The sequence below is a fragment of the Diabrotica undecimpunctata genome, chromosome 7 (assembly GCF_040954645.1).
Source record: "Diabrotica undecimpunctata isolate CICGRU chromosome 7, icDiaUnde3, whole genome shotgun sequence".
Lineage (NCBI taxonomy): Eukaryota > Metazoa > Arthropoda > Insecta > Coleoptera > Chrysomelidae > Diabrotica > Diabrotica undecimpunctata.
The window spans coordinates 62267271-62283367 of NC_092809.1; the positions used below are offsets into that span (position 1 = coordinate 62267271).

A 16097-nucleotide genomic window follows, 5' to 3' on the forward strand; every position below is an offset into this window, starting at 1 on the left:
TTGTTAATCAATGGTTGGTAAAGTTAATTTTTTAAATATCTTTATGCTTTTAAAAGCCTTTCATTATTCGTTCGGTTAGGTATATCAATGGCTTTCACCGTTGTCGTTCCCCATATTTTCTCCAATTTGTTCAATTATTGTATGACTATTTTCTCGACTAGTCCGGTCATTAAAGTTGTAGCATTTCGATTTTCGTATATGTTAAAACATCGAAAAACATTCTCGATCTTCCTGCGTCGCTGAGATAGATAATATAAACATTTTTACTTTGTTTATATATCACAGATTGGTATTTCTTTAATCTTGATTCCGCTTAATATTGCGCATCAAATAAATATCCACTTAGATTGGTGGGAAAGTGATGCGGAGAGATTATGATGTAACTCAACGATGGACCACGGAAGCAGTCAGTTATTGTTTGAGTCCGGATTTTTCTTTAAATTCGTTATTGTTTTTTTGTTGTTCGTTATTCGTTTTTGTTACGGAAATTCAAGTGTAAAGTGGAAGAGATAGCTTTCGGCGTGTAGTCTTCAAAGCCGGCAATTTTTTTTAAGTTGCTCAAGATGCTATTTGGAAATTTTGTGTTGAGTTAATCAGCGGTTGTTTATGCTGTGCCCTATGTTTCCGGCGTTTCCAACCATTAGGGAGGTCCACATGGTTTAAAGAAGAAATTGAGGGGCCGAGTTTTGAATATTGCAGTTTGCTGTCAATCCAAGATAATCCGAAGCCGGAATCAGTGTTCTACCTCACAGAACTTTTTTCCCCCAGACCAATTCCAGTTTGTGTGGGACACAGTTGTGTGTTGTTTGCAGTGTTTTGATTCAATTCCAATCCCAAAAACTTTCTTAAAGGAAATACATCAGCCAGTGGTACCAGGTACTTTTTGTTAAAATTATTCAAAGTAAAAATAAACATTTTTTTCATAAAAAAACATTTTTCTTTCATGACAAACTAAAATATTATAAATAAATAAAATTATAAGTTTTATGGATTAGCTAATCGTCATATTAGTCTTCTTTTAAATACAATTAATTTTAATATTTAATATTTCAAATAGGTTTGATATTTCATTTCGACATATGATAGTCGGTATTAGCCTTTTCTGAATTTTGAATTCTGTTTTGTTTAAAGGCTAATCTCAATGTAAGCTCCGTTGAAAAATTTAGATAATTTTCATTTATAATTCCTATAAGTGTCGCTACGTCTGGAACTTGTTGTAAATCGTTACAAATAGCGCTCAACATGTAAGGTTTGTTGATAAATTTTGTTAATATTATTTGTAATAACTGTTGATGTGAAGTAATAATAAATATGTAATGTTTCTCTCTAAACCAGGGGTTGTAGAATTATTTCCTTTAAAAAAGATTATCACCCTTTAATATTTAGCAAAGAAAAGCCTTTCTTTCTATCCAGCAAGAGGATTATTTTAAACAGCGTCCATTTCAAATAGTTTAGGAACCTTCTTGTGTGTGTGTTGCCCAGGAAATCTCTGTAAGTATTTTTTTATTTCTTTCTTTGTAGTTACCCCTTCTAGTCCCTCTTATTCACTTACTTACGACCCAGCTCTCCAACCAAATTAAGAGTGGCCGTTCGCAAAGGATTCTTTTTGGTTGCTTACCCTATCTCCAGCCCAGTAATTGCTGTCCCCACTTTCAACCCCCTATAAGTGATACCCAATGTGGTAGGCAAATTAAATCGTTACAAGTGATCCATATTCCCCTGATTTTCTATTTCCTCAATCATCCTTCTTGATTTCTTCAACGAAGAAGTCTTATATTATAAGCATATATTATTATTTGTTTGTACATATATCTTTATACACATTATATAACTTTGAATACCAATAAGCTAATATTACAGTATACTCCCTCTATAACGAACACGGTTATTATGAGGTTTCGCTTATAACGAGATACATTAGATGTCCCGTGACATTTCTATTGAATTGTAACCCTCTATAGCGAAGCAAATTTAGTTATAACGAGAGAAAATAAGATCGAAAAACGTGTTTTTTACGCTCTTGACCCGACGTAGTTATAAATAAATACCCTTTTTAACTGCCCAGCAATAAACTTAACTGCCGCTCGCAATAAACTTCTTTACAATAAATACAACTGTTTCACATCTTTAGAAAATATGATAGATAGAATGATACTGGACAATTTAAGAAGTCAAAAATGACAGACGTCTTCCAATTGTAAAAGCAATAGGTTATATTATTATCCTTTAAAATACGCTTTATACATTATGCAGTTGGAAAAAAATGTAAGTACAGAATTTTTGTTTTAACGTATATCATTGACAATAAAAATAAACAACTCTTTTTTCTTTTAATGTATTTCATTGACAATAAAAGTAAACAACTTTTTTTCCAAAAGCCACTCGAACAATAGGTATTTATTAGCATCTTATATTGCTCCGAATGGCTTCACTATAGGAGTTAATATTTTAGAAAACTACATATTCATATGTATGCACAGTATTATTGTTGTCTGATATAACGAGATCGGCTTATAACGAGGTAATTAGTCTGTCATTTCAGTTCTCGTTATAGAGGGAGTCTACTGTAATAGCACAGTAATAGCTTCCAATTTTTTGAACGCTTTATAAAATAACTTCTATTTATCATTGTGTTTTCAGGTAAAAGCATCATCATGATTAGTCAGAGGCCACACACCAAGACGAACTCTTCAGCGCTCGTGCCGCCACTGTAGAAATCGTTCAGAGAAGTTATGTAGACGTTTTGTCAATTTGCGATTAAAAGGAGGTCATTCAAGTTATGAATGGGATGGGTTTGACTTCTTTGAAGTAGGTATACACCAACAAGAACAAGCAACAACAAAATTAAGAAGTGAACTAGGTAAAGAATGCGGACCTATTCATTTTCGAAAGGGACGGAAATTGATGGTTGATTTATGTGTAAACATTGTACTGATAATTTTCACCTGAGAACACACACAATGTGTTTACAAGAATTTAGACAAATAAAGACATTTCTTTTAAAAGGAATTTTAAAATGAATTTTTGGAGGCTTTAAATCTTAGAATACCCTATCGTAACTTTCAAGGAAGAATTAAATTCTGTGTGTAATTAGTAATGTTTTTTGTGTATTGGTTATACAAGGTAGTCCTTAAGTAATTGTATTAAAATAAATTTATAGATTATACACTTTAAAATATTACGATTCAAGCCAACCTGCTTTAATAAAATGTTAATATTAGAAAGATACAGGACGTTAATCATCTTTGTTAACATATATGTATAAAATTTATAAATGGGGGATTTTGAGTATAAGGAATTATAATCTGATGCATATTTTGATGTAGCTGATAGTAAATTTGCGCTTAACTTTGTTGCTCTTCATTTTGCGTTATCTGTGTCAAAAAATATTAAAAATATATTATTTCAACTAAAATAAAGATATATCTGTTAATAACGCATTTTACAAATCAGCTGCATAATAATTCTTAGTTCTGATATTTGTGCGTTAAAGCACTGAATACCCGTGGATACACAAAATTAATATTTTATTATTATAAAAACAGCTCAATGATGGTTATGTAACATCACACAATGCTTTGTTATGGCTGCTAAATGTTTTATTTGAAGCCAGTTTTGAGGCAATCCCAATCTTATTTAAAGCATTACGGGAATAGTAGGCTGATGTCACGAATACTCAGAGAGTTGACCTCTATACGAACAAGCTGAATTTTGCAGAGAATATTAATTTTGGGACCCCAAAAAGGATGCAAAAAAGTTTACCACTTTTACCCCGCGCGAATCCCTAAAACCCCCATCGCAGGGGGTAAAAACGCAAAAAAATCGATTTACCAGGAATCTGTACACCGTAGAAAAAAATGTTTTAAATAAAAAATGTAGCTGAGATAATTTTAAACAAAAATATTTATACGCATTTTTTTTTTGTAGAATGGACCGTTCTCTTAGAAACAACGCTTGAAGTCACCGTCGATTTTGCATGTCAGTTAAGCCCGCGAAATTAATGTTCAAAAAAATTTGTATCAGCTCGACGGTAAAAATTCGATATCTTTTGGTCCAAATGTCCTATCAACAAAAATCAATAGGCGTTTTAAAGGCAAAGAGTGCAGCTTTCTTATGCGATTTTTGCCATTTTTTACAATTCTCATGAGCTCAATAAAATTGATCACTTTTATTGACCAGTTGTAGTTTAGAGATTAGTCTTTAAAACCTATGACATGAAATTTCAATTTTGAGTTATGGTAACTGTTTTGTATAAAACTTAAGAGGTCGCTGGTTAAATGATAGTAGATAAATAATTATAAAGATAAAAATGTAATATTTTGTTTGTGAATAAATTAGCGACAAATAGCAAACACAACTGTAAAAAAATTAAGAAATTAACTGGTCTTACTCATTATTGATGTTTGTACAAAGAATATAGACTTACCCTTTGAAATATTGATGGATTCTTAGCCAAGGAAATCTCGTTGGTACGTCGGGACGTCCGCCGACGCGGCTCTATGGCACGAGAGCCAAAAAACTTCGTGTGTTTCGTTCGCTGTCTTGGGAGGAAGTGTCTTGAGATTGCAGGTCAGAAAAGAACCTTTTGGCCGTTGGGTGGAAGAGGGTACATCAATAAATCACCCTATTGTATTGTGATTTTGAATGCGATAATTTAAGTTAATTGAGACCGTAATACGAAACCGTACACTTGTGTGCATATTTGTGACACAGAATACAAAAGAGAAGTCAAATTCTCCGTACTTAAAACATAATACATGAGATGGCCAGTTTAACAATTTTACAGGAAGCAATATATTTTACCAAAGTCGTTAGAATACAGGATTGAATTAGATCACATTATAGTACACGTTAAAAGAAAAATATTAAATGTAAAACTATGAAAACAAATAGTATATACTTTCCCTACATTTTACATTACAAACGACCACACGTCACAAGAAATGCATTTAACAAGACGGTTTTGGGTGTAATTTATTGCAAAAGTTTTGTTCTTTTGAAAAAACGTATTAGTGTAATTGTAAAAAAAAGTTTTAAATGTTTTAGATCGTTTGTTGTGTGAAAGTTTAAATCCATCGTTTTTTAAGCATATTTCAAATGCCTCACATGCCTTGTTGCCAAAACTCAAAACTAAGATTTCATGATAAAGCTTTTAAAGGTTAGGATCTAGTAATAGAAACTTCATAGTGGCCAGTCAATGAAAGGGATAGATTGTATTGATCTCATGAGAATCATAAAAAATAAAAATCGCACCACGTTTATTTATTTAACACCTGTATAAAACCTGAGTTTATTTGCGGCAAAATACCAAAACTGCATACGAAAGCTGAACTCTTTACTTTAAAACGCACTTGATTTTTGTCGATAGGTCATTCGATATCAAAAGATATCGAATTTTTGACCGTCCAGCTGATAAAAATGTTATTGAACATTGATTTCGTGCGCGTAACTGACATGCACAATCGACTTTCACTTTAAGCGTTGTTTCTAAGAGAAGCGGTTCATTCTACACAAAAAATGCTAATAATCATTTTTGTTTAAAATTACCTCAGCTACATTTTTTATGTAAAACATTTTGTCCTACGGTGTACATATTCTTAGTAAATCGATTTTTTTGCGTTTTACCCCCCTATAGAGGGGGGGGGGGTTTAAGGGAAGCCCGAGGGTGAAAGTGGTAAACTATTTTGCGTCTTTTTGGTGATCCCAAAATTAACATTCTCAGCAAAATTCAGCTTGTTCGTATAATTTTTAGAGGTTCAGTAACATTTTCGTCTCTGATGACTGGAGTATGATATCATCATATGGTTTAGGGTCAGATTCAGAAAAGGAACCTCCAGATGCGAAAACGAAATAAACCGGCGAGTAATTTTACACATAATTACACAGGGTCATCATCGTCATCATCATCATCATCATCATCATCATCATCATCATCATCATCCAGCCTTTATTTATTACGTCCACCGCTGGACATAGGCCTCCCTTAAACTCCTCCATGCATTTCGATTTTGTGCTCTTTGTTGCAAAGTTGTAAGTAATTGTATAAAAAGAAACAGTAGATTCTACACTTTAAAATATTACGATTTAAGCCAACTTGCTTTAATAAAATGTTGGTATTAAGAAAGGTACAGGTTGTTACAAGTTATAATGAAAACATTTTTTTCCCTACAACTTTCATGTTTTTAGACATTTACTTATGTATAAAAATTTATAACGGGGCTTTTGAGTATGAGGAGATAATTTGATGTAGCTAATAAAGGACGCCACATATGTGGCATAAATTTGACACTTTTTTGCTCTTCAAGTTATCGCTGTTTGTGTCAAAAAATATTAAAGATACATTATCTCACCAAAAAAAATAAGTCTTTTAACAACTTCAAAACTCAACAGGTTTCGAGATAATCGTATTTTACAAATCAGCTCCATAACTCTGGTTTGGTGCAATTACTACAGGCAACGAAGGAAAACTAGACAAAAACGTCAATACTTCTGAATTTTGGTACGAAATACCTTTAACCCCAAAATATTAGAGAAAAAATAGTATATGCTATAAGTGTTATCGGATTTGGCATCAAAAATTTTACATTTTATATTAATTTAAAGTAAAAACAGGTTTCTTGGTGAAAAAGCATTCGTGAATGGACTGAGATATCAAATGTGGGAGAAGATCGAGAAGTCTTCGCAATGGTGATCGCCAACGTCGAATAACTCTGATATGGCAAGTGAAGAAGAAGAAGTATAAACTCCTACGTCAAACCCAAGAACCATGTGGTAAATATAATAAATTTTTTTTTATAGTGCAATATATTGTACTCTGGCGATACTTAATATTTTGACAGAAATTGCAGATATTAAAAATCCTACATTCGTGTTGATAAAATGTTGTCAAAAGTTATATTTGCAACTAAAGGGTTAAGACAAGGATGCAGTCTATCTCCTCTATTCTTTATAGTTAATTTAGAAAGAATATTATATACCAGTGAAGATGCAGCTATGCCGCTATGGGGATACCAGTGAGCGACGGCTATTTAGCCAGCTTTAACTTCGCAGATGACCAAGTGATTATTACACAAGACTCCTATGTTCTGAAATTTAGGCTGAGACGACTATAGGGAGCATATAAATAATGGGATTAACATAAGTTTCCAAAAAACAGAGTATTTAGTGTTTAACTATGAAGCTAATTTTGAGGTTATGATTAACAATGACGTAGAAATAACGCAGGTAAAATCGTTCAAATATCTAGGAGCAATTTTGAAAACGTATGGACTAGATCAAGAGGAAATTAGACACCAAATACAACAGGAAAAGAAATTAGAATTGTAATTCAGTATGGTGCGACCGAGATTTAACAGAGGCAACAAACATTAGGATTGGAAGAGCATTTATGAACTCTATAGTAACGTATTAAAGTGAAGTGTGTGAACTGAAAAGAAATTGTTGAGGAGACTAGGACCCACACATGATTGTTAAGCCAGAATGATGATGATGAGTGGATCTATCTATCTATCTATACAGCCCTTGCAGTCCAATTTTGGACATAGGCCTCCTAATCCTTCTTCCACGTCTCTCTATTGTAGGCAGATTGTATCCACTTCGGGCCTGCGTGTTTCTTCAAATTATCTGACCATCTCATTTCTGGCCTCTTTTTTTTTTTCGTTTATAACTATATGGTCTCCAGTGTATAATCATCTTATTCTGTCTGTCGTCTTTCTGTCTTATGGTATGTCCAGCGGACTTCCACTTAAGTTTTGCTATCTGCGTTAATACATCGGTCACTTTTGTTTTGTTGTGGATCCAAGTGGATCATTTAATCCAATTTACATTAATTCTACTACCATCTTGTCGCTCCATCCACCTTCGTTAGTATCTTCGCTCTTACATTTTTTCATGGTTTCCATTTTGGGCTTCTCGTCAGCATGCTATTTTTAGAGCTCTTCTTGGAAATCTGCCATCATCCACGCTCACTACATGACCAAGCCATCGAAATCTTCGATGTAAAGCAGATTCTGAGATGGATGTATCTTGAACATGTGATAAAGTTTTTCTAATTTTTTTTTCTTAGGACCATTTAATTTCTGTAATAGTAATTTCCCGTAAAACTCTAATTATGTTTTTTTGCATTTTGTTTGTATTGTTTTTCCCTTAAATATTGAATATGTATCTTTGGAGCTGATTCTTGATGATTATTTTTTTGGATATAATTCATCGGTTTTGTTTCATCTGGTTTGTAGATAATCACACAAAAAAACTTATTTTTGAATAGCTAATACCGCTTTTAATATATACACCCACTTTTCTTTTTTCTTTTGTGTTAACTTTATCCTTATATCATTAGACATAAAGGAGTAATAGACACCAAAACTCACTCTCCTTTTAACAACTTTATTTAGAAACACAACGTCTGGATAGCAGATTTAGGTTCCGCCTTCGAAAAATTTACTTTTCTCATAAATCTTGCCAAAAGTTTACTTATTGAACTAGACACTCTTAGATGTTCGATATAATTAAAAGATCTTTTGGAATGCAAAGTAAATAAATAGTTCATTTCTATTTTTAATTGTTCTAATTTTGTTTTACAAAGTTGTAAGTAAATATTACGTGTAGTCTATTTCCTTGCTTGTAATTATCGTAATATAATCGTAAATATATATATATATATATATATATATATATATATATATATATATATATATATATATATATATATATGAATTAAGACGCCAAATATATAAAAATAAACGGCGAAAGGAACATAATTCGTCAAACTTTCCGTGTATGAATTAATATCAATAGACTGTTATAACTTTATTTCTGTATGTCCTACTTCTTCAGACAGTGGGGAAGATACAAACTCAAATACGGAAATCCAGCGAATGTGTCCTGCTATTTCCACTATTCTAGTGTATTGTTGCAAAAAGCGTAACCTATTTTGGTAGCCTTAAGCAAAAAGGACTATCGTTTTCTGTCTTTTTGAGCTGTACGAAATGTGCAAAAGCCGCAGCAAAGCTCTTTTTTACTTAATGAAACAGTCAAAAATACGAAAACTCAAATTATATTGAGTAAACAAATATAGATATAATTTATCCTCCTCCATTATTTTATAAATTGCATAAAAACGCCGTACTACGGTACGTAGACATGCTGTGACTTAGCAACTCCTGGAAATGAGCAATGAGCTGAAGGGGACAACAATTAACCAAAAAAGATGCTTGAGCTTGAGACATCGATTTATTTGTAATTTGTGGTTTTAGGTATAATAAATCTGATCATAATTACAGGTCCTCATATTTGCAAACTCTTAATTGTTTCCAATTAAGAAATTATAAACCTAGCATTAATTTATGTGTAGGCGGCGTTTTCAAGTTTTTAGTTTTAGGTCCGCTTGCCATTATGCTAATTTCAGTACTGAGTTACTGACTTCAGTACTAAAAATATTAGTTGGTTGCGCGAGACTATTTAGTATGAAAAATGTGTATTTATCTTAACCCATTAGCGACGAGAAAAGAAAATTCTTTTTATATACAATAATTTTATTTAAAACTACGTAAAAACAACTTATTTTTGTTAAATTTAAGCCGAAATAAAAAAAATTGGAAAAAAGGTGATCCCATACGGGACCACTAGGCGTTTGGCAAGATCAAATATTGAAACAATTCATTAATTTGTCCCATTTGTATGAAATGGTTTAAAACATGAAATGCAAAGCCCAACGTTGCATTTTTAACACGTACGCCTTTTTGAACTGCAAACTGGCATGGCGCACCTCTTTCTTTTACCCTCAGGTACAGAGATAATCCAATGATCCTTGCAGTCAAACCTGACGCAGTCAGACACTCGAAAATCACTTCCTGCTGCTCTACCTATTTTTCCAGTTCTTTTAGCGGGGACTTTATATGTCGTTAAGTAGGTCTAAAAATTGAATGAATCGTGTAAACATTTTCTGAGTTTTGTATAAAAATACTTTTACCTGACAAATACTTCTTCTAAACTCTAAGAGACTAATATTCTTCCCGGATTTCCTACATATCGTCCAAGCATTTTGAAGAGCTGCGTCTATGAGCTACGTAAATATTCTCCAGTACCATTTTTTGGGACGTATGCAGGCTCGGTAATTAAAAAAAATTACCCATATATTTTCATTCATATAAATATTGCTTTTTATTTCTTACCAAGATATATTACTGTCCATGAGATCAGTTCCTCCCATGCTGTTATTATACTGCGAAAGAAGATATTGCCTAGGTACTTGTATTGTCTTGCTATCCTTTTTGGAATATCTTTCCACATTTTTGACCGTCTCAACACCAAAACATGTGATTGCAGCTGTTACAACTTTGTTGTCCCTCCAGCGAACATATTGAATACCAGTCTCCTTATTCAATGTTGAACAATATTCCCCTCGTGCCCTCTTTTCCATCGTCTTTTTGGAAACAAGAGGACAATTTCTAGGAATTCTATTATCCCTCACAGTACCTGTAACTTCGTACCCATTAGCTTTTAGAGTACTTAACAAGTTTGTACTGGTAAATAAATTATCAACGAAAAACTTGTATTTCAGAGATCCTTTGTCACCCAATTCTTCGATCATCTGTACCATGGGAGCTGCAGCTTTTCCGAAATATTTTTGATATTGTTCATTAGATCTATGGGAATCTGTCATGGAAAAAGGGGGATTCTCTTGAGTCCTTTATTGTTCAACCCGATCATGGATTAAACGAATTAAATTATTAGAAAGTAAGAATGAAAAAAAGATTCAAATGGAAGAATAACAACTTAAAATAATCTATATTTTCAATTGTCATTTTTTGTTTCTGACACCCGTACCATAACCAAATTTTTTAGTGTTTTGTGGAGTCCAGTGTACAGTATTTTTGTGTTTTTTTCCAAAAAAATATTTTAACATACAGAAATAGCTTAAAGAAAAATTGCGGATTCTACCAAAATGAGATCTCTCCTTAGTAGTGGTACTTTTTAAAAACTTGACATAAATGAAACATTGTAAAATATAAATTATTTATTTATATCAGTGTTCTATTGTAGCACAGCTCTGAAGATGGATTTGTAAGTCGAAAGCGCTCAGCTAGAAAATAAATGTTTACACACTTTAAAAATACTTTTCCTTTCCATTCTTTGATTTGCCACAGGTGTGTACAAAAACATAACAGTCTTTTCATTTTTTAAAATAATCTGCTACGCAGACGACGCAGTACTAATCTGTGAAGATGATTTACAAAGTACGTTTCACCAATTTAATATAACCGCCAGAAAATTTAACATAATTTTAACAAAAAAATGGTTATAACTGCTAAGATGTAAACTGGAAAAGGGACAAATAATAGTGATGGAGTTTAAATACTTTGGCATCACACTTAGTCTAGCTACGGAAAGCTCGAAACAGAAATGAGAGATCAAGAGAATAGAGCAAACAGAGCTGCAGGATACCTGAATGAAACAATACGAAGGAATGAAAATCTCGCGAAAGGGACAAATAATAGTGATGGAGTTTAAATACTTTGGCATCACACTTAGTCTAGCTACGGAAAGCTCGAAACAGAAATGAGAGATCAAGAGAATAGAGCAAACAGAGCTGCAGGATACCTGAATGAAACAATACGAAGGAATGAAAATCTCGCGAAAGAAATAAAAGGCAGAATTTACAAAACAGTTATCAGACCAATAATGGCATACGCGGCAGAAACAACCCGGCACAGAGAGAACAAAACGAATGCAAGAAATATCAGAGATGAAAACCCTTAGAAAAATTGATAGTAAGACACTATGCGATCTAGCTAAAAGTACAGATATAGGCAGTGTCAGATCTTCTTTAATTTTGGACCTTGTTGGAGGGGATTTTCCCATTTCCCCCGTGTATCCGTCCCTGGATATACGACGACATAGTCTAAACGGCATGAGACGGGTTCTTCAATAGGAAGACGATCAGATGTCTGTAAAGTTAGCATATCCATTTTATAAGGCCGAATTCAGACTAATACTATAATTTATTCCTAATTTATTACGAAAAGAAAAAATTTATTGCTGTAGCTCGGCTACGAAAAGGCCAAAATATGAGACACATTGAACTTACCGTTCAAAAGTTATGACGTATAGAAAGGGTAGTCAAAATTCACAACTCACCCTGTATATTATTAAACAATGGGTGCAGACACTGTTTAATGGTCATTCCTTATTCCCCATAGGGGCTTCCATACGAGGTAGGAGTATGGAGTATGTACAGTCTGTTATGACATAGCACCCTGTATAAAAATATATTAGTAGAATGGAACATCCTTCCATTCTGCCCTGTCCTGTCGCATACTTTCCTTCACCACTGCCTGATTTTCATGGTATTAAGATCTTCTACATCGTTTTATACACCTTCTTCGTATATACATATTAAAAGTCCTTAATTTTGTTTCTGTGTTATCAGTAGGTAGTAAAGGCGTCCCGTAATTTGAACTTTTATACTCATTACATGACATATTATACTCATTACATGACATTAATATTGATTAATGATTATTGATTAATTATTTAATATTATTAAATATTGATTTTCAACCCAAAATATTTTTTTAGAATTTAGATCTAAAAATCTCTGTATCTTCTAGGACTATGCAATTTAACTTAGTATGCATACGATTTTTTTAAATCTTGATGTAGAAGAAAATGAAAATATTTAGCACTTAATTAAAATAAAATAAAAAAATAAACTGATTATTTAGGAATTTTATATCATGTTTAAAATAAAAGTTAATAAAGCTACTTGTTCATAAATTTCAAAATAAACATACCAGAAAGTTCATCGCTCCTGTCAAATTTCAACCCTTGCGTGGCCACTGAACTCAGCGCTACCGCATAATCCCTATCACATTTCACTTTGGACACAATACACCGTTTCATAGAATCCAAAAGTCTCAATTCGGCCTCTTGTCTAGACAAGAGCGCTTCGTGCGCGATCTTGCCCTGTAAATTGGTCGAAAACCCCATAATTAGGCCGTTTATAACATCAGGTCAACACAAAACACATTCACCATCACTTTATTATTCGTACGTCGTAACAAGAACTCGATAAATCGTGTCAACTGCTCTCTACCGCGGCGGTAATTCCAAAACAAGAACGGTAAAACTTAACTTCTCCATATATTTATAAACATCTATTAGAATACATTACAACAGCTGTTTTTGTATCTCTTTTAAATGCACATACACCACTGCTAGCTTATGGCTCTTGTGTAAACAGTTTTCAAATTAACTAAATATTTTCAAATTGAAAAATCATTTATCACCCGCGCAGCTTACTCACTTAGCGTTGCTGCATAACCGACTGGACAAAGGAATGAACTAAAATATGAATACGTCGAGGACTGGAGAATGGACCGCCGCGAGATACCTGTGAATTGCATGCAGCAGGCAACAACGGGTAGGTACAGACTTAAGTTGTTTTGTCTCGATTCGAGGAACTGTCGTGCGCGGAGTGAAGAAACGTAAACGTGGATTCCTCGACCGGCCAGAACCTACTTAACCGCTGTAGGCCTGTCTGTGAGGTATCGATACCTTGTAACAAAAATAGAATACAGTGAAATTCTCATGTGTGTGTTTTGCGTTTTAGTGTATTTTTAGTATTGTATTGTTTAGAAGATTGAAACATAAAATAGATTACACAAAATAAATGAAAATATTAAAAAAGTGTAGAATTAAAAAAAGTCAAAGAATATAATATCCCTTTCAGTCATGCTAGAAGAAATAATATATATATATATATATATATATATATATATATATATATATATATATATATATATATATATATATAAATCTGAAACTTACCAGCCTTTTTCTATTATTTTTTTGAAGATTTTCAAAACAGAGAATTTGGCTATAGCCCTTTTGGTTTTTGATTTATTAAATATCCTTTTACAAGGACAAAGTTACTTTAGGTAGTCTTAGTAAAAAAAGAAAGAAAAAAGAAGCGAAACAATAAGAATGTGACAAGAATGGGAAAATAAACGGAGGGCTACGTGGACGAGAGTGCTAATCCCGGATGTGGAGGAGTGGATTAATTTAAATTATAAGAGTAACGAACTACTTCTTTTTTCTAACGGGTCATGGATAGTTCAGAGCATATCTCGAAAGAATAGACAAAACAGCGAATGATAATTGGCGGACTATGGAGTTAATGATACAGCCGAGCATTATGTATTTTAACATAAATAAAAAGATACAACATGGATATTTTGGGAGTAAGTAAAACAATGTTTCAAAAAGGATAATATGGGGAAGACTCCGGGGCAAATTTAGAAACAATCATATTCAACGTCTAGGCACCAATAAATTCACAAGAAATGCAATTCAAAGGCAAGTTTTATGAACAAATGTATATGCTCTTAGCCAACTTACAATAAACTCATAAACGAGATTTTAAAATCGTTACAGGAGACTGTAATGCTAAAGTAGGAACAAACAACGACGGAAAGTAAAATGTAATGAGAGGAGAAAACGTAAAGTATAGGAAATTGTTTCTGTTCTGCTCGAAAATTTCATTATAGGAGTAACACTGTTCCCACGTAAGGATATTCATAAAATCATATGAATATTTCCAGAAAGAGAGTACCAAGTTAAGCTAGGAAAATATGTCGGGAATTTAACACAAAAAGAAAAATTAAATGTTGAGGACATATGGGGAATATATAAGAAGGCAAACATAAACACATCAATAGAGACAATATTGAATATTAATGAAACATTGACAAACCGTGGATAACCAGGACACTAAAACAAACATTGAAGAGAGAAGAACAATAGAAAAAAACTAATCAAGACAACAAATCCCATAAGACGAAGAGACATAGAGGAACGAATACAAAGAAAAAATAGGGAGCTAAAAAACTAGCTCAATTGAATAAAAGTTTGCACATAGAGCAAATCGCAAAAGAGGCAGAAACAAAAGCACAAATACATGACACAAAGACGCTATACGTAATAACAAAAAGCCTGAAAGGAGGCACAAGCAAACAAAAATCAAAAATAACAGGGAAAGAAGGAGATATACTTACAAGACAAAAAGACGTAGCAGAAAGATGGACACAATTTTTTGCAGAATTGTACGAGGAGGACATGAAACTGAATAGGTACATCAATATATCTTGTTCAATTACCCAGTTGTCATATACCAACAAAGCTAAACGTAAAAATCACTGGTTTATTATCAAACCACTTCGTGATGACGATTCTTCTTACTTTTTGACATCTCTAATAGCCCATTAAATTTTTATAAATAGTCTAATATAAAATATGCTTAGATAATGATGACAAAGTAAATTAGAAATACATCAGAACTAGAATAAATTAAAATCGAAAAATTTTGCTGTCACAATTTGTATCATGAAGTACGTTTGTTCTTCCTGAAGAACATCGATGTTTACAAAAATATAAAAGTTTACAAGAACGGTAAGTATGTACTTAAATAAAAAAACTATAAATTATTAAGCTTATAGATTATAAAACATAATTCTATGTGTAAATCAATTAGAAACTTATGCGTATATGGAGGTTAGACAGTTCGCGTGAAACTGACGTAATTAACTGTATTTCATTGGTACTGTAGGGGTACAGAGGTACATACAGGTAACATATTATTTCGTAAGGTTAAATGCCACTATTTGGCAATATGATACTATTATGTTTGTGTCCTCGTAGGAGGATGCTGTGACTGAATATATACTATATAGGAAGAAGAATAATTTGTAAGTGGATATCGCAGAACAACGTAGAGGAACACTTAAGTACTTATAAGAAAATAGTTTCATGTTTTAGAACTTTTATAATATAAAATTCACTCACCACGTCTTCTTCTTCCTCTAGCGCTACAACCCTCTGTGAGTTTTGGCTTGTTCAACAACTGTATTCCATTTCCTACTGCTATCATCTCTTCTCCAATTCCGAACTCCCATAATCCTTAAATCATTCTCGACGCTCTCTAATCAAGGCTTCCTTCAGCAGGGTCCATGTTTCATAGTCATAGGTCACAAAAGGTCTTATTAGTGTTTTGTATAATAAATTGTATCTTCGAATTCCGCCCTAGTATTTTAGAATTT

General features: G+C 32.8%; 1 protein-coding gene across 2 annotated transcripts in view; it reads right to left on the reverse strand.

Annotated features, from left to right (window-relative positions):
• The window catches only part of FER (tyrosine-protein kinase Fer), a 178938-nt gene extending 165442 nt beyond the window's left edge, over positions 1-13496 (reverse strand). Inside the window, exon 1 of one of the 2 annotated variants that reach the window (XM_072537447.1) lies at positions 12795-13496. In XM_072537447.1, coding sequence (XP_072393548.1) covers positions 12795-12990 — 196 coding nt within the window. In that variant the 5' untranslated portion in view covers positions 12991-13496. The remainder of the gene's footprint in view (positions 1-12794) is intronic. The other variant, XM_072537448.1, reaches the window with a different exon arrangement.
• Positions 13497-16097: the final 2601 nt, after the last annotated feature.